The 19,110-nt window shown below is 53.6% G+C and overlaps 6 protein-coding genes across 6 annotated transcripts; 5 read left to right on the forward strand and 1 right to left on the reverse strand.

The window, feature by feature from the left end:
* Window positions 1–625: 625 nt before the first annotated feature.
* On the forward strand, window positions 626–2,157 carry PG997_007695 (uncharacterized protein; the record flags this gene model as incomplete). The annotated part of the gene is made up of 3 exons (XM_066812010.1): window positions 626–1,442; window positions 1,500–1,916; window positions 1,973–2,157. 3 exons carry the CDS (start codon window positions 626–628, stop codon window positions 2,155–2,157), a joined length of 1,419 nt encoding a protein of 472 aa, XP_066667352.1.
* A 1,108-nt stretch (window positions 2,158–3,265) lies between these two features.
* Window positions 3,266–6,527, forward strand: PG997_007696 (gpi-anchor biosynthetic protein; the record flags this gene model as incomplete). The annotated part of the gene is made up of 6 exons (XM_066812011.1): window positions 3,266–3,443; window positions 3,508–5,063; window positions 5,120–5,310; window positions 5,362–5,497; window positions 5,558–6,211; window positions 6,255–6,527. 6 exons carry the CDS (start codon window positions 3,266–3,268, stop codon window positions 6,525–6,527), a joined length of 2,988 nt encoding a protein of 995 aa, XP_066667353.1.
* A 2,725-nt stretch (window positions 6,528–9,252) lies between these two features.
* PG997_007697 (uncharacterized protein) lies at window positions 9,253–12,769 on the forward strand (the record flags this gene model as incomplete). Its single annotated transcript, XM_066812012.1, has 5 exons — window positions 9,253–9,398; window positions 9,725–9,764; window positions 10,034–10,110; window positions 10,177–12,624; window positions 12,691–12,769. The coding sequence occupies 5 exons, from the start codon at window positions 9,253–9,255 to the stop codon at window positions 12,767–12,769; spliced, it is 2,790 nt and encodes a 929-aa protein (XP_066667354.1).
* A 1,560-nt stretch (window positions 12,770–14,329) lies between these two features.
* PG997_007698 (uncharacterized protein) lies at window positions 14,330–16,293 on the forward strand (the record flags this gene model as incomplete). Its single annotated transcript, XM_066812013.1, has 2 exons — window positions 14,330–15,108; window positions 15,195–16,293. The coding sequence occupies 2 exons, from the start codon at window positions 14,330–14,332 to the stop codon at window positions 16,291–16,293; spliced, it is 1,878 nt and encodes a 625-aa protein (XP_066667355.1).
* A 739-nt stretch (window positions 16,294–17,032) lies between these two features.
* Window positions 17,033–17,988, forward strand: PG997_007699 (uncharacterized protein; the record flags this gene model as incomplete). Its single annotated transcript, XM_066812014.1, has 2 exons — window positions 17,033–17,459; window positions 17,537–17,988. 2 exons carry the CDS (start codon window positions 17,033–17,035, stop codon window positions 17,986–17,988), a joined length of 879 nt encoding a protein of 292 aa, XP_066667356.1.
* A 604-nt stretch (window positions 17,989–18,592) lies between these two features.
* Window positions 18,593–19,106, reverse strand: PG997_007700 (uncharacterized protein; the record flags this gene model as incomplete). The annotated part of the gene is made up of 3 exons (XM_066812015.1): window positions 18,593–18,725; window positions 18,932–19,015; window positions 19,096–19,106. The coding sequence occupies 3 exons, from the start codon at window positions 19,104–19,106 to the stop codon at window positions 18,593–18,595; spliced, it is 228 nt and encodes a 75-aa protein (XP_066667357.1).
* Window positions 19,107–19,110: the final 4 nt, after the last annotated feature.

Raw genomic sequence — 19,110 nt, forward strand, 5'->3', positions numbered from 1 at the left:
AATCACAAGATGATCCGTCGAGGAGAAGGGGGCCGACAAACATGCGCCGAGGATTGAAGAGGCGATGTGCAATTAATCGCCACCAAAGACGGCTAGCTATGGTAAAGTGGTAAAGCCGTGGGATGTTCCCAAAGATCGATCCATTGATTGATAACGTGGAGAGCACATTGATAGCCCAGTGCCAAGTGGTGCTGACTGGGCTGGAGTAGGTACTGTAGCCTGCGCCTGTGCCTGCGCCTGTGCCTGTGCCTGTAGGTACAGCAAAGTTGTACCAGACTGGGCTGGCAAGCTGGACGTGCGGCGGCTTCTTCCGGTGGGGCTCGACCGGCAGCACGGTCTTTATTGTTTACTTCACTTTCTTTACATACGGGCCTGCCTCTTTCGAATCCCGCTGCTCACTCTATCATTGAGCCACCTGCAACTTGTGCCACTCGAACGCGATCGACACGGCGCCAAACGCGGAACCCAGAACACGGAACGCATAACACTACGAAGTAGGACTTTGATCATTCGATATTCCCTACTTGAAGTTCTATTACATCCCGTATACGCCAGATTGCAGAGGGATCGGCCCCACGAAAGTGCACTCTATCAATCCAGCATCGCGTAAAATCGGTTTCGGTCCATGCCAAAGGCTAAGTCCAAGGCACTGCTCGGTCTTTTGGAGTCGGATGAGGAGGAACAGGGCACGCTGATCTCGACAATGGCACCAGCAAAGAGAGGACGGCCGGCTGCCGCTGCAAAAGCCACCAACACTGCTCAGAATGCGACGCGCCAGACGAGTATCGCAGCGCATAATAGCACAGATAATTCGAAGCAGAAGCCCATGCAAGGACGAGGTCGGAAGCGACAAGCACCGGAGGACGCCGAGATAGAGGACGAGCCATCGCAGAACGAAGACAGCATCGAGGGTAATGTCAAGCCTAAAGGTGCTCGTGGTCGTCCGCGCGGCGCCAAAGCCGCGAGGTTGTCGGACGTGACGGATCAGCCGGCGGTTGACTCCGAACCGGAGCCAGCTTCTCAGCCAGCTAGGAGAGGGCGCAAGCCTAAGGCGCAAACGGCAACACCTCCCATGGACCTTGAGATACCAGAAACGCAGCCGCCCCAACGGGAAATACCAGAGACGCAGCCGATCGAGACGTTCGACGATAGTCTAGACCAGGATGAAGTCGAGGATCTTCCGATACCTGCATATAGCCGCTCTGTTATGTCCTCCGCACAACGGCCTCAGCATCATATGGTTCCCTTCAGTGCTAGTCGACGGCCAATGGCGGCTTCAGACTCTGAACTTCACGACCCCATGTTGCGCCGGCGTTTGGGCGATTTGACCCGGAAGTACGATAGCTTGGAGGCTAAATACCGCGACTTGCGTGAACTGGGAATCAAGGAGGCAGAGCGAAACTACGACAAGTTAAAGAAACAAGGGGAAGAAAGAGCTGAGAGTGAGTTTTAAGAGTTTGAGACCTTCCCTCCCGGAACAGTGCTAACAAATCTCAAAGCTGCCGACCAATTGATTACCACCCTTAAAGCACAGCTTGCTACTCAGACAGAATTGGCAAAAGAGGGGCAACGCATGAAGCAGCAACTTGAGTCGAGCGAAGACAAAGTGGCTGCGGCGCAAACGAAGCTCGGAGAAACGTCCAAGTCTTTGACTGAGGCCCAGGCGGAAATCAAGACGCTGAAGACAAAACTGGCAGCAGCACGATCCGCCGAGGCCGCCCAGGTTAAAGTGCCCAGCAGTGCAATCAAGAACAATTCTGCCCCTGGCCGGCTGCTCGCTAATGCCGAAGCGGCTGCTCAGGTGGCGCAACTGAAGGAGGATCTCTATGCCGACATGACTGGTTTGATCATCACAGGCGTGAAGCGCGAGGAAGATGGCGAGGTTTACGATTGCATCCAAACCGGGAGGAATGGAAGTAAGTTATCCCACCCGGGTGATATTTGTGTGGCCAATACTGACTCGGATCTGCAGCTCTTCACTTCAAGCTCTCTGTGGGACCAGACGAAGAGTCTGAGAACATTGATGATGCAGAGTTTATATACATGCCTCAGCTGGATGAGAGCCGGGACCGAGACCTGATAGAGGTGCTCCCTAATTTCCTTGTGGAAGAAATCTCGTTCCCCGCCCGCACGCGGCCAAGTTTTACTCGCGTGTGATGAAGTCGTTGACAGAACGGCTGGATTGAGGGGAATCAAAGGCGCGATAAGCATGGTATGGTTTTGCGAGGCTGCAAGTTTAGTGATACCCCTTCCGTTTCTGGCGTTTTAGTGGATTGGATGAATTGACGACGCGCTTGTGTTGTAAGATCCATTTTCTAATGTTGAAGCTGCCGATGTTCTGAAGTCGTTTCTGCAAGTGACCACACCGAAGGACATATACTCCGGATATCAACGTAGTGAGGTTAAAATTAGGCAATCTCGTAGAATCTTATTGGGGACCGTTGTAGACCTTGATGGCGTCTTGACTTGGCCATCAAGGTGCGCCAAAGCTATAGTTTTCTACTTACATGATGGTATAGGTGAACCTTTCCTTATATCTACATGTACATGTAGCTACCTATATTCAAGGCTCTGTTTCGGGAAGGGCCGTACGCAAGCATAAAGGGGCGTTGGTAAGAAACGGCAAACCCACATCACGTAGAGAGAGATTTTTCAGTACCAGTTTGAAGTGATGTGGGTTGAGGCGTCCCTTGAGAGTCGGGAGTTAACATACTTCGCTGGACCCCTTTCAAGAGATCCCAAGGCGCCGAATGCGCTAAAGGGAATCGAACCGAACCCCTGTAAATGACGGAGAACGCCTGTTCACCCACCATTACCAAGGATGCCACCACTGACGGGCTGCAACGAGCAGACAAGCTCCAGAACTTACGGGTCTTGGTTAGGTACTTGTCGTAGATGCAGCACAGCGTCAACGTGTTGGACTCCACACCAAAGATTGGCAGGCACAAGAGGCGCATCCATCTTCATAATAATTTCCGAATCGTGTTCTCTGTCTGGCCTCCTTCGACATCAACCGTCTCGTCGTCCGTACCTCTCGTGGAGTAGAAGCGCGCTTCGTTTTCTTTTCCTTTTTTTTCTTTGGGCCAAACTCTGATAAACTGCAACTGAGCACCTACCTTCGCTTTGTTTTTCTTGGACCATTGCATATGGCGGAACGAACGTCTGGCTTGCGACTTTGACTGCTTGGGCTTGTGACGACATCTCGTCTTGTCGCAAACACAAATATCTGCCAGAGAGACACACGAACAACACCTTGCCCTTCGCCATGGCGTCTTTCACTCGCTTCAAATTCCTGGCAATTGCCATGGTCTTTCACATTCTGTACTTTATATCTATATTCGATATCTATTTCGTCAGTCCCATAGTGTCTGGCATGCGCCTTTTCCAAGTCGACAGGCCCGTGGCAGCCAAAGCACCCGCTGATCGCTTGGTACTGTTTGTTGGTGAATACAGCCTCCAACCCATGCGCGCCTCTGTGTTCCTCAACGCTGATAACCTGTAAACAAGGCGACGGTCTACGCGCCGATAAAGCTCTCCAGTCTTTCCCGGACCCGAACCCCTCCTCAGAAGACGATTTGACCCCGCGACCTCTGGCCCCGTTCTTGCGCTCGCGCATTCTGGAGCACGGCACCTTTGGAGTTTCGCACACACGAGTTCCTACCGAGTCGCGCCCGGGACATGTAGCCTTGATAGCTGGCTTATATGAAGATGTGTCGGCCGTTGCCACTGGCTGGAAATTGAATCCGGTCAACTTTGACAGCGTATTCAACCGAAGCAGGCACACGTGGAGCTGGGGGAGTCCCGATATCTTGCCAATGTTCGAACACGGTGCCACGCCCGGCAGGATTGACGCCGACTGTTACCCTGCCGAATTCGAAGATTTCTCTCAAGATGCCCTTCATCTTGACCTGTGGGTGTTCGACCATGTCAAGGAGCTGTTTGCCGAGGCAGAGAAGAACAAGACGCTGAACCGGGCTCTAAGGCAAGACAAGATAGTCTTCTTCTTGCACCTGTTGGGACTCGACACAACTGGCCACGGCTTCAATCCCCACTCCAAGGAGTACCTGAACAACATCAAGGTCGTGGATCAGGGAGTGAAGGAGATTACCGAACTCATGAACAAATTCTACGCAGATGACAGAACGGCGTTTGTCTTCACCGCAGATCATGGTATGAGTGACTGGGGTAGCCATGGAGATGGACATCCGGATTGTACCAGAACCCCTCTAATCGCCTGGGGTTCCGGTATCGCTAAGCCATCTCTTTATCCGGGTACCATTGCGCCAGGCCACGACGAATACTCTTCTGACTGGAACCTTGACCACGTGAGGAGACACGACGTTGCACAAGCGGACGTCGCGGCCTTGATGACCTACCTCGTAGGCACCGAATTCCCCGCCAACTCGGTCGGGGAGCTGCCATTATCGTACTTGTCTGCAAGCGTCGAAGAAAAAGCAAAGGCCTCCCTAGTAAATGCGCAGGAAATATTGGAGATGTACCGGGTTAAGGAGAACTCCAAGATAGCCACAGAGCTCAGGTTCCGACCATATGCGCCACTGAGTGCGGAAGGCCAAACCCTGGAGGCACGTCTTGATGCTATCCGCGGACTGATTGAAAATGGGCGATCAGAGGAAGCTATCGAAGAGACGGCGGCCCTCATCCAACTTTCGTTAGAGGGCCTGCGATACCTGCAGACATATGACTGGCTTTTCCTTCGTGTGCTCATCACAATAGGGTATCTTGGCTGGATGGCTTATGCGATCACCACTGTGGTTGACCTTCATGTATTGCAAGGGTCAACGCAGCCACAGAGATCCCTTGGGGGTGTGCTCTTCTTTTCATCCATCCTTGTGGCTCTTTACGCCTCCTTTATCGTATCGAGATCCCCGGTGACTTACTACGCTTACGCGTTCTTCCCAGTGCTGTTCTGGGAGGAAGTATTTGCACGCCGCGAAAGCTTGGTGAAAGGGCGACGAGCCCTTTTCGGGCATGTCACATCAGGACCCCGTGTCTTATCCCTTGTCGTAAACTCCGTCTTATATCTTGGGGTTATCGAATCGCTTGTGAGTACTCGATGGTCTTGTCCCAATTACATTTAATCGCTAATCCATATTGACAGGCATTGGGGTATCTCCGCCGCGAGGTATTGACCGTTTTATTCTGCATTGGTGCTTTCTATCCGCTTGTCTTGGGTATCTCATTTCTCCAGAAGCATAGCGTCCTTTCAGTCACTTGGTTTGGTTCGTGTCTAGCCATGAGTGTTTTCACTCTGTTACCGCCTGCCATGAAGACTGAAAATATCACTTTTATGTGGGTTATCTTCCCATGGGAATCTCGAGCGTAACTGACGTTTGTGCGTAGAATGCTGGGTGGCTCGCTGATGGTGGCCGCTGGTGTCTGCTATCTGCTCTTCGAAGATAAACTGATTGCCGAAACATCAAAGCCCAAGGGGCCGTCGAAGAGCAACCATATCTCGCGAGCATTGATCGGTGTTCAGGTAAGCCTCAAGAGAACAAGCACACCCTGTCCGCCGTATCCTATACTGATAATTACCCAGACCGGTCTAGTTCTACTAGCAATGCTCGTCACACGCTCGAGTGCGCTCTCGCTCCAGGCGCGCGCCGGTTTACCTCGTGGCAACCAAGTGGTTGGGTGGCTTGTTTTGGTCATCTCACTCTTGATGCCCTTTTCTCATCGCCTCCAGCCAAACAATCACTACCTCCATCGCTTGATGGTGATATTCCTAACTTTTGCACCTACCTTTGTGATCTTGACAATCTCTTACGAGGGTCTGTTCTACTTCGTCTACTTTCTTACCCTACTCACTTGGGTCCGCCTCGAACACTATGGATATATCTTCTCGGCATTATCATCCCCAAAAGCGATGGATACGAATGGCATAGCCTCCAGGAGTTCAGACTCTAGTACGGCTTCCGAGTTTCGACCATTGAAGTTGTCAGACGTACGGATTGCTCTGTTCTTCTTCGTACTCATCCAGTCAGCCTTCTTCAGCACCGGAAACATTGCTTCAATCTCGGGTTTCAGTATGGCCAGCGTCAATCGATTGATCCCCGTCTTCGATCCGTTCTCACAGGGCGCGCTACTGATCTTGAAGTTGATGATTCCATTCGCGTTGATATCCGCCAACCTAGGCATCCTAAACAAACGGTTGGGTGTAGCGCCTTCGGCCCTGTTCATGGTAGCCATGGCGGTTAGCGATATCCTTACTTTGTACTTCTTCTGGGTTGTCAAAGATGAAGGGTCTTGGCTTGAGATCGGGTCTACGATTACTCATTTCGCCATTGCCAGCCTCCTTTGTATTTTTTGTGGCCGGCCTGGAAGGCGTGAGTGCTCTATTTATATCGGGCATTGAGGTGAACAATGGCGTCAAGGCCCCAAAGACCCCAGCCAACGGTGCAGCCATGGATCTGGTTGCCGATATGGTGGTTGGTGAGGTCCAGGAAAAGGAACCGGTGCCCACCTCAGCACCTACTACCAGCACTTCTACTGCTGGCAATACACAATAAATGTCTTCGCTTGTGGCTTAAACAGCAAGAGAAAAAAATTATAGATATTTGTTCGAATCACCTAATACCCCATTTTGATCCTGGCTTAAATAGTCCCAAAGTTGAGCATGATATGAAGGCGGATTCTCAAGACTTTGTCCGCGTGCTGGAGGGACAGTTGTATATGGTTGGGCTTTTTGCATTCAGTAATACCGGGGCGAGGCCATTGGCTTGAACGATCGAGTTGCATATATCGCCCTCGGCGGAAGTGGGTTGTAGTCCGGGCTGGTGGTGTGTCCGGAGGTGTGGTGGGGTGAGGGTAGACGCAGACGAAACGGGGAATATTTTCAGTCGGTTCTTGACATGGCTTGATGGCAATTGGCATTGGTGGAAGTACGTCTTTCCCGGTTCGGAAAGCAACTCGCATACTATTAATTCATCGGAGGCACAGGTAGGGGCGGTGTGCGGTATTGCACATCAAGTATAAAAGATAGGTGCTATCTTGCCTACCTAAGTAGGTAGGTAGGTAGGATATATAAATGCCTTCTTTGGTATACACACATATACACACATATAGACCTGTACACACAAGCAATGTCGTTGCGCAAAAATAAACAAACATAACAATAGTGGGCATCTCGCTAATAGAGGGCTGTTCGAGGAAGAAGGCTTTGGACTGGTCACGGACCTTGGCAGGCCAAACCAGTGTTGAGGCCAATCATGATGCGGAAACCCTTCGAAGTATACATAAACGATGCGTAGGCCCATCAGCCGACCGTTTAGTCGAAGTCCGCCAAAACATTAAAAGTCCCTAGCAACACAGCTAAAAGTCGGAGGCCGAGGTCTTTGGAACGAGCCGTTATGGCTGCCGGTATTGCAACTGCAAGGCTGGCTGGCTGGCTGGCTGGCTGGCTGAAACGTGACTCTCATCTATGGTACCATGGGTCGTGCCCGATTCCCGCCTATCAATGGACCTGCAGCGACATGGGCGAATGTAGCACATCTGGCGACAGCCTTCATACAGCATGTCCCCATCGCGATGCCTGCAGGTTCAACAAGGCAGATCAGTTGAAGAAAAGTGCGGAGAAGCTTGGGAATGCTTCCAGCCCCATATTCAGGTAAGGATGGGGTAAGTCAGATGAGAGGCCAGGATGAGTTGACTCTGCATATGTGTGTGTACATGCTGGTATACACTTGCATCCTCAGACCAGGTTTCTAGGTCACTGTTTCCTTCTCTCCCTACCTCCCCCAGACTTGGGCGGGCAGTCAACTAATAATTAGCCTAGCACCAGAGTATGCAGACCAAACAGTATGTGACACCAGTAGCTAGCAACCTTACCTAGAAGGATCAATAGGTGGTGAGCCAGCACCCACCATTGGAGAGCTGGCCCTGAGAGCATCATCCGATTGCCCATACATCTAGCCTCTAGGTGGGCTTCGGACGGCAAGTGGGCACCTGACAAGCTGACTTCGGGTGACAGGGACATAGCGATCCCGGATGGACTCTCACATGTTATTCTAGAGTTGTATTAATGAAGTCGGGTCGATGCTCTTTGGTATAATTATGGTTACAAGACATCGACATGTCATTTGAGAAGATGGAGCCCAGCATTGGTTTTCGATAAAGACTGGAAGTCGGGCATGCTCGCTTCAATCTCCTCCTGCATTTGAATTGGGGAGCGTCTCTCCGTCTCTCCTTACTACAGCTCGCCTCCTTCCACGTTATCTGCACTGCTTCTCCAAGAAGCCAACTCCATCTTACCAGGAAGGACCTTTTGATACGCGGGCTAGCTTATAGCTTGAGTAGATATATCTTACGGGCAGTTGGTCGGCGCTATTCCGCGCTCCAGAAACACATAAACTGGAGCTCCTTTATTATTGAACCTCCTTTGCAGCTTGCCTACAGGCCGGGCACGAATACCCCCTACGCACGCGAAAATGCCGAGGCGTCCGTCGGTCTATTCATGAAACAAACAGGACCCCCCAAGAGCGGACTGGATAGCAGCAATACTTGTACATAGTATTCCAGTCTATAGCATCATCTCGAGAATCTAGCATCCCAACATCGGACGAAACCTCGTATACGCAAAGGTAAAGTTTCTTCCACCACGAAACAATACCGGAGAGGTCGTCAACTGTTCGCGCTGCCTCTACTGCCTGCATTACAGACTGGCATGGAAGGGGAAAGGACTGGTGAGTAGGTAGCAACAGCCTATGCGCGCGCACGGGAAGTCTAAAATCCCCGGTGCTGCCATGCTGATGCGAAGTGGACATTGCAATGACAATACCCCTGCTCCAGGTACCTACAGCGCATGTACAGCACCACCGCGCAGTGGATAACGACCGCACCGATTCGACTGACTTTAACGTCTAGTACAGGCCTACATAATCAATCATCTTGGCCGACTTGTGCTCCAACCAACCTGTAAGAGGCCCCCAAGCACACGGAACCTTGCCTGGCGCAAAGTCAAGCACAGAACGACCAAGAGATTTGGAAACAAGACGTTGGCGCATCTCTCGTTCGCGTAGTGCAAACCCCCTTTCGCTTCACCAGGCTCTTTCCCAGCTTTCTCTTACCCCCTCCATCGATCGCGATTTCAATCGGCCGATCGGGCTACCCAGCCGACAGACAACACCCACAACAAGAGTCACGCGAACGGCGGGCGGGCGACAACGACGACGACTGCGACGATTCACTTCCGAATGGTGACGCCGGATGGCTTTGGAGGTACAGGCGACCGCGAAAATGGACTCGGAAATGTCGGCGGGGGATTCGGGAGGCCCCAAATCCCACTCGCCGCAGCAGTCAGGTAGTCAGAATGGCGGTTCCCTGGGAGGAGCTGCCAACTCGCAGCAACAGATCAACGCTCAGAACAGCTTGAGCTTCCGCAGGTTTGCGACCACCTCCCCCCTCCAAGCCTTTGGCTGGATGCGGACGGCAATAACGGCGTTGCTGACAATTCCATTTTTCTTTTTGCGATTAAAGACAACGTGCATCTCGCGCCTGTGAGGTATGTTTGCTTCGAGCCTCTCCCTCGTGTTTTTAAGGTTGAGGACGCGGGTTGCTTTATCTGCCCTTTATCTGGGTCTCGATCAAAATCGTGCCGAGGCATCTCGGGCGTCGTCTCCAGCGCGACCTATCAGCATCCCGCCAACAGCCACCACCCAAGACCTCGCTATCCCGTAAAATGCAGCCTAACAGTTCTGATTCTTGATAGACATGCCATGCTCGGAAGGTTCGATGTGACGCTGCTTCATGTAAGTCCTGTCTCGCTCTGTTCTCGTTGCCGAGCCGCATCCCCTTCTGGCGCTCCCGGCCCCTCCCCTCCTCCCCTCCCACAGTTCCAGGAATGGTGGTGCGGCGAGGTTGCTTCTTGTTGGCGCACCTACCCGATGGCTGTTCGAACCCTTTGAACACTGCCTCCCTCCATTCGGACTTTATCTATATGCTATACGAGGCATGAGAGCACGGGCTGATCACGGCATCCATAGTGGGCGTCCCTTGCACGAACTGCGTAGCTTTTCAGATCGAATGCAAGATCCCAGCGCCCAAGAGGAAAAAGACAGGTACCGGAACGAGCACCACCGGCAGAGATTCGGACAGGTAGGCTGGCCCAACTCGAGGTATAATACGCGCATGGGAATAGCAGCTAATGCGAGACTAAACAAGCGAACGAGGCGATAATGTCGAAGACCGCTCGCCGGCTGCTGCCGCTGTGGCTGGCTCCTCGTCCACATTCCAAGCCAGACCAGCAGTATACCACTCGTCGGAAGGTACACCAGCAACGACTTTGACAGAAGCCCAAGCGAGGAAAGAGGAGGTTGACAACGATACGTTTTTAAATCTAGTCATGAAGCCGAAGTTCACCAGAGCGCCCATCACAGAAGCCGGACGAGTTGCCTTCCTCGGAGAGTCCTCCAACCTCACCCTCCTGGTTCACGACCGCCAAGGTTCTTCCGATGTTGTCCATTACCCACTGCCCGACAACGTGAGAGGATCAAGGGCCCGACTGACGGAATTGGACAACATCGAAATCGACATTCTACACCAGCGCGGCGCCTTTCTCCTTCCTCCGAGGTCTCTATGCGACGAACTGATTGAGGCCTACTTCCGATGGGTTCACCCCATTGTTCCAGTCATCAACCACAGCCGCTTCATGAGACAGTACCGAGATCCAAAGAACCCCCCGTCTCTTCTACTTCTGCAGGCTGTTCTGCTCGCTGGCTCGCGAGTTTGCAATAATCCGCAGCTGATGGACGCCAATGGTTCTACAACTCCTGCCGCGCTGACATTTTACAAGCGTGCCAAAGCGCTTTATGACGCCAATTACGAAGACGACCGCGTGACTATCGTCCAGTCACTGATTTTGATGGGCTGGTACTGGGAGGGACCGGAAGATGTTACCAAGAATGTGTTCTACTGGAGTCGTGTCGCGACCATTGTAGCTCAGGGGTCCGGTATGCACCGAAGTGTGGAGAGCTCTCAACTGAGCAAAGCAGACAAGCGGCTCTGGAAGCGCATCTGGTGGACATTGTTCACAAGAGACCGATCGGTTGCCGTGGCCCTTGGACGTCCAGTTCACATCAACTTGGATGACTCGGACGTGGAAATGCTTACCGAGGACGACTTCGTCGAGGACGAGGCTGATCATGCGAGTGGTTTCCCACCTGACCCTATCCATGTCCAATTCTTCTTGCAATATGTCAAGTTGTGCGAGATCATGGGCTTGGTGTTATCGCAGCAGTATTCGGTAGCCTCGAAGGGACGCCAGCGCAACGCCATCGACCTTACCCACAGCGACATGGCGTTGGCCGACTGGTTGCAAAACTGCCCGAAGATCATCTACTGGGAGATGCCGAGACATCATTTCTGGAGCGCGTTGCTCCATTCGAATTATTACACTACCCTCTGCCTGCTGCATCGGGCGCACATGCCCCCTAACAACAATCATGGTTTCCGATATCCCGACGATTCCTCATATCCGTCCCGGAACATCGCGTTCCAAGCAGCGGGGATGATAACTTCCATTATCGAAAACCTGTCGGCTCACGACGAGCTACGTTATTGCCCTGCTTTCGTCAACTATAGCTTGTTCTCGGCGCTCATCATGCATGTATACCAGATGCGATCTCCTGTTCCGTCAATCCAGCAGGTCACGCATGACCGAATCCGAACTTGCATGGCAGCTCTTAAGGAAGTCTCGAAAGTGTGGCTGGTTGGTAAGATGATCTATACGCTATTCGAGTCCATCCTCGGGAATAGGTCACTGGAGGAGAGGCTCCAGAAAGCGGCGGGCAAACGGCATCGTAAGGCGCAACAGAGTTTCAACCAGCTGGAGCAGCACCAGCAACAACAGATGAGATCGGCAGAAGCAGCCAAGAGGAAATACGATGAGATGGCCATCGATTTCAGCGTGAGCACGCCAACGCAGCAAGAGTCATATGAGAGATCAAGACCTCAGACACCTGCACAAACGCAAAAGGGCGACTTACATCAAAGCCACATGGGGCCACCCGTAGCATCACCCAATGCACGGCCAGGGGATACGTTCATGGGCGGTACTCACAGTCGACCACACACTAGACCAGCCACGCCGTTCAACCCTTCCTTCTCAGTTCCTGCCACACCGCCGGATCTGTATCTTGTGACTCGCAATTCGCCGAACTTGTCGCAGTCGATATGGGAGAACTTCCAGCCCGATCAACTTTTCCCGGAAAACACGACGATACCTCAGTTTCCCCAAGTCTCGCCTTCCCAAGCGAACCAAGGCTTGGATCCCAACATGATGGCACAGTTCCAGGGGATGTCGCAGATGCCGGGCCAAGGTGGCCAGTATCAGCAACAGCAACAGCAGCCACCGGCACAGCATCATCACCAATCGCAACAGCAGCCGTCACATCAGCAGCGCGGCAGCTCGACGACCGGCAAGGGGATGAGTGGAAGCCCGGGTCAGGCGGACGGCATGCTGCAGCCGAACATGGGACAATTCCAAGGGCAGCCGGGACAAATGTGGCAGCATGATGGTGGCCTACCGGATGGTCATAGCCCAAGCGACAGCTGGAGTACAGGATCTGCAGCGGGGCAGCCAGTACCGGCTACGCTGAACGTCGAGGACTGGTAAGTGCATTTAAACAGATTGATGGCCATTGAATGGTTCGGTTCGACTGATGAATTTTTCTCCAGGTTCCAATTCTTCGGTATCAACGGTAACGACGTGAATCTAGGCAATCTCGATCTGGGACTTGGGAATGCTGGGGCATGAGTCGAGAGGGTGAAAGGGACATTGACGATGCACATGAAAAATGTACCAATGTAGCTTTTATGGTGGCCATTGCAGAAACCCTACAGGACCCTACAGATTCCGTTTTCAGGCAGGCATCAAGGCATGAAGGGAACGAGAGATGTGTGCTATTACTGCCAATGGTCAAGTGTGTATATCCAAAACGAACACATGGGTTCTTCCGCCCACGCCCACCTTCTTCGGTATATCCGATCTGTTTAAGTCCATGTGTGTGTTTCAAAATGCCAACAAGCTTTCCGTTAAGAAAAAAAAAAAAAAAAGGAAGAGAGAATACCACGGGTAAATTACCACACAACAACCAAGACTTGCCCATTACGTAGTAGGAGGAGTCGTGGGATTGGAGATTGGCTTTCGGAATCTCCAGCATGATGCTCGAGTCCATAGCCCAAGCTGGCGGCCGACGTTTGTTAGGTAACGGGATTGATTGACAGGGAGGATGGTGGGGTCGGGCATGGTTGGCAGCGGAGGCGGCACAGGAACATCTGAAGAGCTGATTGGGCGGGGGAGACGTGAAACCGCCGTGAAAGATCCTGGCAGCCTGAGCCATGATGAAGAGCTGCAAGGGCCAGACTGGAATCAATGGTCGTGTGGTGATAGGGGGTACGTAAGACTGGAATCCAGGCTGCCCACGCATGCAGACTCCATCCAGGCGGTCGGTGGTCGGCGGTCGGCTAAGCGTATTACGTACCTCCCGCCATGCCATTGACATTAGTACCTACATACTTACAGGCTACCTACCTACTGCGCTGGGAACAAGTTCCCAATGTGGTGTTACCTGCAAGGCCTGGTGGTATGTTCAATGTGTTTGTTCTCTTCCATTGATCATTGACCCATTGAACAAGACGGACGGACTGAAAGATTTCCCCTCCCAGAACGCAAAAAACAAAACAGGCATTTCATTTGAACGAATTCTGCTTTGCCTACCGCGCCGACTTGCCTCCTGTCGACTATCCGCCGCTTGTGTGTGTCCGGACTGAAATATACATGTATCTATCTACCAGTGCTGGGGTATTGACTACACCTACCTAGGTTACAGAGAGACCAGGCGTGGACTGCCTACTACCAAGACGGGTGCTGCGATTAAGGCCACATTCGGTTCCGCTCCCTTCCTTCCTACTGCTTGCTGCTGCTACCTACACTACTACACCACCCCCAAGTTCCAACTGTCAACCTTCAGACGGTAACACCACCAATTCGTTGTCCTTTCACAGACCACGACCCTCGGCCTTCCAAACCACCTTTACCAACTCTCGAGCCTCCACATGCGAACCACCACTCTCTAGCCACTCCCACCTGGGCTCCCAATTAGATCCGCTCGTCCACAAATTCCTAGCCGCTCGAGGCTCCAATCCTTCTTAATAAATGTCACTATCATCCGGCATCGACGTGACACAGCTTTGATGCACCTACTGCATCTACATTCCACCCGCTTCGCGCGGACACGAGCAGATCGTCTTGCTGGCCTGGAACCGCTCCTCTCGGCGCAACCGATTTGCCCCTAAGAAACTAACCTGACGGACCATGGCCCCTCCTCCCGTCCGGTCGACATCCACCCAGAATGCGGGCTCCATGTCATCCACGGCTCTGATGCCTGCCGGCGTCGATGGAGAGTCGCGGCCACGAAACCGCCGCGGACCCAGCGCCAACGATGCCTCGTCGAATCCGTTAGCCTCTCGCTCTTCTCCCCGGCTCGGTCCTGCCCCCAATGCCCCGAGTCGTGGCATGAGCCCCCTCCCGGCAGCCCGCCTCAGCACGACGAAGCTCGCCGACAGCGGGCGATCGAGTCCGGTCACTTCCTCCTTCAGCAAGGGTTTACTCGACGGCCAGTGGGCGCCCAGTTGGGCCTCTGTCCAAGAGCTTGCCTCTTCTATTCTTACGGGCGGGGAGAGTGGTTACAACAGCGAGGCGTCGCAGCCAAACAGCAGGAGTGCTAGCAAATCTCGGCAGAAGTCGGTATGGAACACACTCGGCACCAATGGCAGCAAGAATGCTGGTCGCAATCTGCCCGATAGCTGGGGTCCAGCACCACCGACGAGATCGGGGCGACCGAAAGCCGAGGATATCGCTGCCGGATCCCTCGCGGAAAGAGAGGCTGCTCTCAAGGCCAGGAAGACCGCGAGCGTTCTAGAGAGCTACGAAGGTGTTAATGGAGGTCTAGACGTGGCTGGCAAATTCAAGAGGCGTAACTCGGACGAAAACCTGGCCGGCACCCAAAGCGAGCCGGTCGTGGAGGATCAGTTGGTCTACCTACATCATGTGCTGCCTACTGACACATACGCCGGCCTTATCCTCCGATACAGGTGCCAAGATCACGCCTTCAGGAAAACGAATGGCCTGTGGTCCCGGGATAACATCCAAGTCCGCAAACATTTGATGATACCTGTAGACGCTTGCGAGGTCAAGGGCCGACCGTGCGAACCCCCAACTACTTCAACCGAAAAGTAGATCATCTGGCAACGACGCCGCTGCCAGAGAGCTCCATACAGAGTGGAATGGCTGATAGCTGGCCCAATGAGCAGCATCCATTTCACGAGGACTCCTCCAATCCACAGAATACCAAAAGCCAGTCGCTCCCAGAAGAGGAACAACCTTGGACACATGTACGATGGGTAAAGATCGATGGTGTTGACAACGCCGTGGAGATCGTAAGAGTACCAAGGCAGGCAGTGGGCTTCTTCCCTCCGCGGCGGAAGAAGAGCATACGCACCGTATCCGCCTTCTCGTCGCCACGCCAGTCTCTCGACCTGTCTCGCGGCGTTACAGGAGGTTCCAGTGAGCCTGCCGTAGATAGTCCTGGCAACTGGTCGTCCTCGCGGAGACAGAGCTCGATTAGTGGCGCGCGACGTCCTACTGTGGGAAGCTGGGAGGCATCGTCCTCCACCGGCAGGAGCAGGGGAAACAGCCTGGTAAGTCCCAGTGATGGGGCACCGGCCTGGATGCGGAAACCTGGAGGCGTTGGTACAATGGGTCGGAGCACACGGGCTCCCGGGCCAGCCAAAGACTCCCTCAACACCTGGGTCAACAAACGGCTTCCCAAGGGTTTCAACATCGATTCCATGCCCTCCATGTCGGTAATGGGTTCGGAATCAGCCCACTGGGGCTTCAATAATACCAAACCTGACGAGGCTACGGGGATCGTAGAAAGTCCGTTTGAGGACGGGCGCGATACAAATGCGATGGCTTCAAAGCAGGGCATGGGGCTGGAACAAGCAGCGGCGACAGTCGAGACCTGGCTGCGAGGCGCATGGGCGAAGCGGCCAGCCACGCCCAGGTTGAGTTCAGCTAGGAGGCCTGCGGAAGACTTGGATCTTATTGAGTTGACCGACACCAACAGTGATGATGGGGGGCCTAGGACACCACTGCGCATGCCAGAGTCAAACCTGCAGAGCTCGGGCTCCTTTGGCACCTCGGCGAGGAGCGACGGCGAGGGGACGGTCAGGGGCCGCACAACCAGTTCGGCGGTGAAAGGTAAGAAGGACGACTGAGGCGCTGTTACTGTGTCATACCCCACCAGTGCGCAACGGGCTCTGTCTGAAAGATACCAGTATTTGGAACGTTGGCTATTTGCATTTCAGGCGTTGCTGGTGCTGATACGACATTTCGAATTAACCGACTTCGTCGATGGGCCTTTTTTGTATATAGAGAGCTTGAATCATGGATGGGGAGAGCAAGCAGCAGAAGCCGGGTGGAAAGTTCAACATCATACCAAAGTGTCTTTACTGGGCGTTCCAGGGTGTTAAGAGAAGAGGAATGTTTTACCTACTTATTTATTATAGATGCATCAATACCAGAGCCCATGTATTCGTCAGTCGCCTATGTTGGTAGTTTCGTATACCAATCAATGTGCCGTTGGGGGAAGCCATCGGCGGTCCACTTTTTAGCGAGGGATGCCCCCAGTCAATGGCCTAGAGCTAGAGACGGCCTAGAGTCCAGGCGGCCGGATCTTGGACTTTCAGCAGTGTTGTAGTGCATATTCCCAACCAACTGGCCACTCTCACAGCGAGCCGCCATCAAACCTGCCTGCCTCACCGGCACCTTACGACCCATGATTGCTGCGATGAAGCTTATATGATTTAGCTGAGCGGGCTTACGAATACACCAAGGAAGAGAAGTTGGTTTTGTACCTGGCGCCAGACGCAACGATCGAAACGGCGCAAAAGAAACCACCACTAAGTGTTGCACTCCCGCCGCGAAAAGAAACACACATTCACACACACACACACGATGCCCATCTGCATCGAGTGCCGGCACCCGGTCAAGACGCTATGGACGCAGTACTCGGGCGCGGGCGACCCGTCGAGCGGCCATAATATCCGGCTGACGGTGTGCAAGAACTGCGGCCGCTTCTGCGACAAGTACGTCGAGCACGACTTTGTCGTGCTCTTCATCGACCTCGTCCTCATCAAGCCCCAGGTCTACCGCCACCTGCTGCACAACACCCTCATGCGCGAGGGCGACCAGTTCGACCCCTCCATCGTCCGACTCGGCACCCTGCTGCTGCTCTTCGACGTCTACCTCACCTGGGCGCGCATCGAGAAGCAGACGGTGCCGGGGGCCGAGGGTTCTACTGGGGAGGAGCGGGCGACGAGCTGCAGCACCAGATTGTTGGGAGTAACCTTGGTTCGCTCGCGCAGCAGCCCATTGTCTTCCAGTACATGTTCTTCCGTATGCGCCACCCCTCCCTGATTCGTACACAGTACATAGATCAATCTAACCTCTCTACTCTAGTCATACTCTGCACCTGCTCGACCTTAGCCTTCCAGCTCTCGATCCGGTTCCTGACCTCGTCACCCCTGTCGCCGCTAAACCAGCTGGGCATGCTGCGGACGTACACGCGGCCCAACTCGGTGTCGACGGCGCTGCTGGTGTCAAGCTCGACCAAGCTCTTTCCGATACTGATGGTGATATGGGACTACGACGTTCCCGCGGCCGCCCGCAGCCTCGGTTGGGCCGTCGTGCTGAATAATGTCGAGGCTCTCAAGATCCTCCTCGACTGCGGCTACCCCGTCGCTCTTGTCCTGGCCGCGGCCGGCGCCGTCGCCCGCTGGATTGTTGGGCGCGCCATTCTCTGGGTTGTCGGGCTCGAAGGGGTTGATAGTGTCAGCGAGAGCGCCGTCGCGGCGGATGGTAGGGCGATTATGGAGGTGGTTAAGGAGTGGGCGGGCCGGCTGGCTTGGTGATATTCAGAATAAATATAACGAGACAAAACTCCACGTATCAAAATCATGACCTTACGGCTAGCCATGCGGCGGCAAATCACTCGGCACTAGTTTCCAGGTGCAGGTTTGGCATCGACCTGAACTGTACACTCCCAGCCAGTTGGCCAGGTTCGGATTTATGATTCCTGCTCAAGATGAACTAGCAACAACTCGCAAATTCCTTCCCTTCTTTCCCAAACGCCGGTTGAATATGACACACGTAAACAAGCTGGGCGGTAGATGCGCGAGCGATGAAACACCACGATGCTACTGCTGCTGTTGATGACTGAGAACGACACTGGTAATACAAGGACGGTGGTAGGCCTTTCCGATGAAATGCCCTTCGTCTATACCGCCTGCTTCGCTCATCTTTCTCCCTTTCTTTGCATCTTCCCGCGGATATTGCATTCCCCTGTTCGTCTTCTTGCAATGGCTTAGGCTGACAAAAAAGCTGCCGCCGCTTTCTTGTCTTTCTCTCCGGTATCAGGGGAGGGTAACATTCCGAAAGCCAGTTCCCTCTCGATTCGCTCTCGCTCTCTTACAAGCCTGCCCCATCGCACTGATAATATGTCACCTCATCTCTGCTCTATTCGTGTTCGTAGCCCGCCCGTACGGTGCTCGATCTCGGCTCGATCAGCGGGTTGAGTTGCGCCATAAAGGTGATGAACCACATCAAGTAGCAGGCGACGAAGGCGATGATGAGGGAGGAGCGCCAAGTCCTAATGGGGTTTGTACAGTTAGCAAAAGACTGAGCTCGTTTCCTTTCTGCGCACACGAGGCAGGCAGGCCACCGGCAGCCTTCCTGGCGGCGATAGTGCTTGCGAGGGCCGGCGGCAGTTGGTATGCGATTTGTTTGGTTGGTTGGTTGATCGATTGATTGATTGGACGTTAAGAGAACAGAAGAGAGGAAATGGCGAATACTCACGTCTGGTTCTCGCCCTTGGGCGCCAGGAACCATGCGGCGGCGCAGAAGGCGGCCACGATGATGGCGCCAATAAAGACGCTGTATCTGTCGTGGTGCAAGTGTTTGGGTTAGCTACATGTAACAAACAGCTACGCAATGTATTCGCCAGCAGGTGGAAGTGTTACCCTTGAGCCATGGTG

This window comes from Apiospora hydei (assembly GCF_038363865.1).
Source record: "Apiospora hydei strain CBS 114990 chromosome Unknown utg000006l_segment0_segment0, whole genome shotgun sequence".
Classification (NCBI taxonomy): Eukaryota; Fungi; Ascomycota; class Sordariomycetes; order Amphisphaeriales; family Apiosporaceae; genus Apiospora; species Apiospora hydei.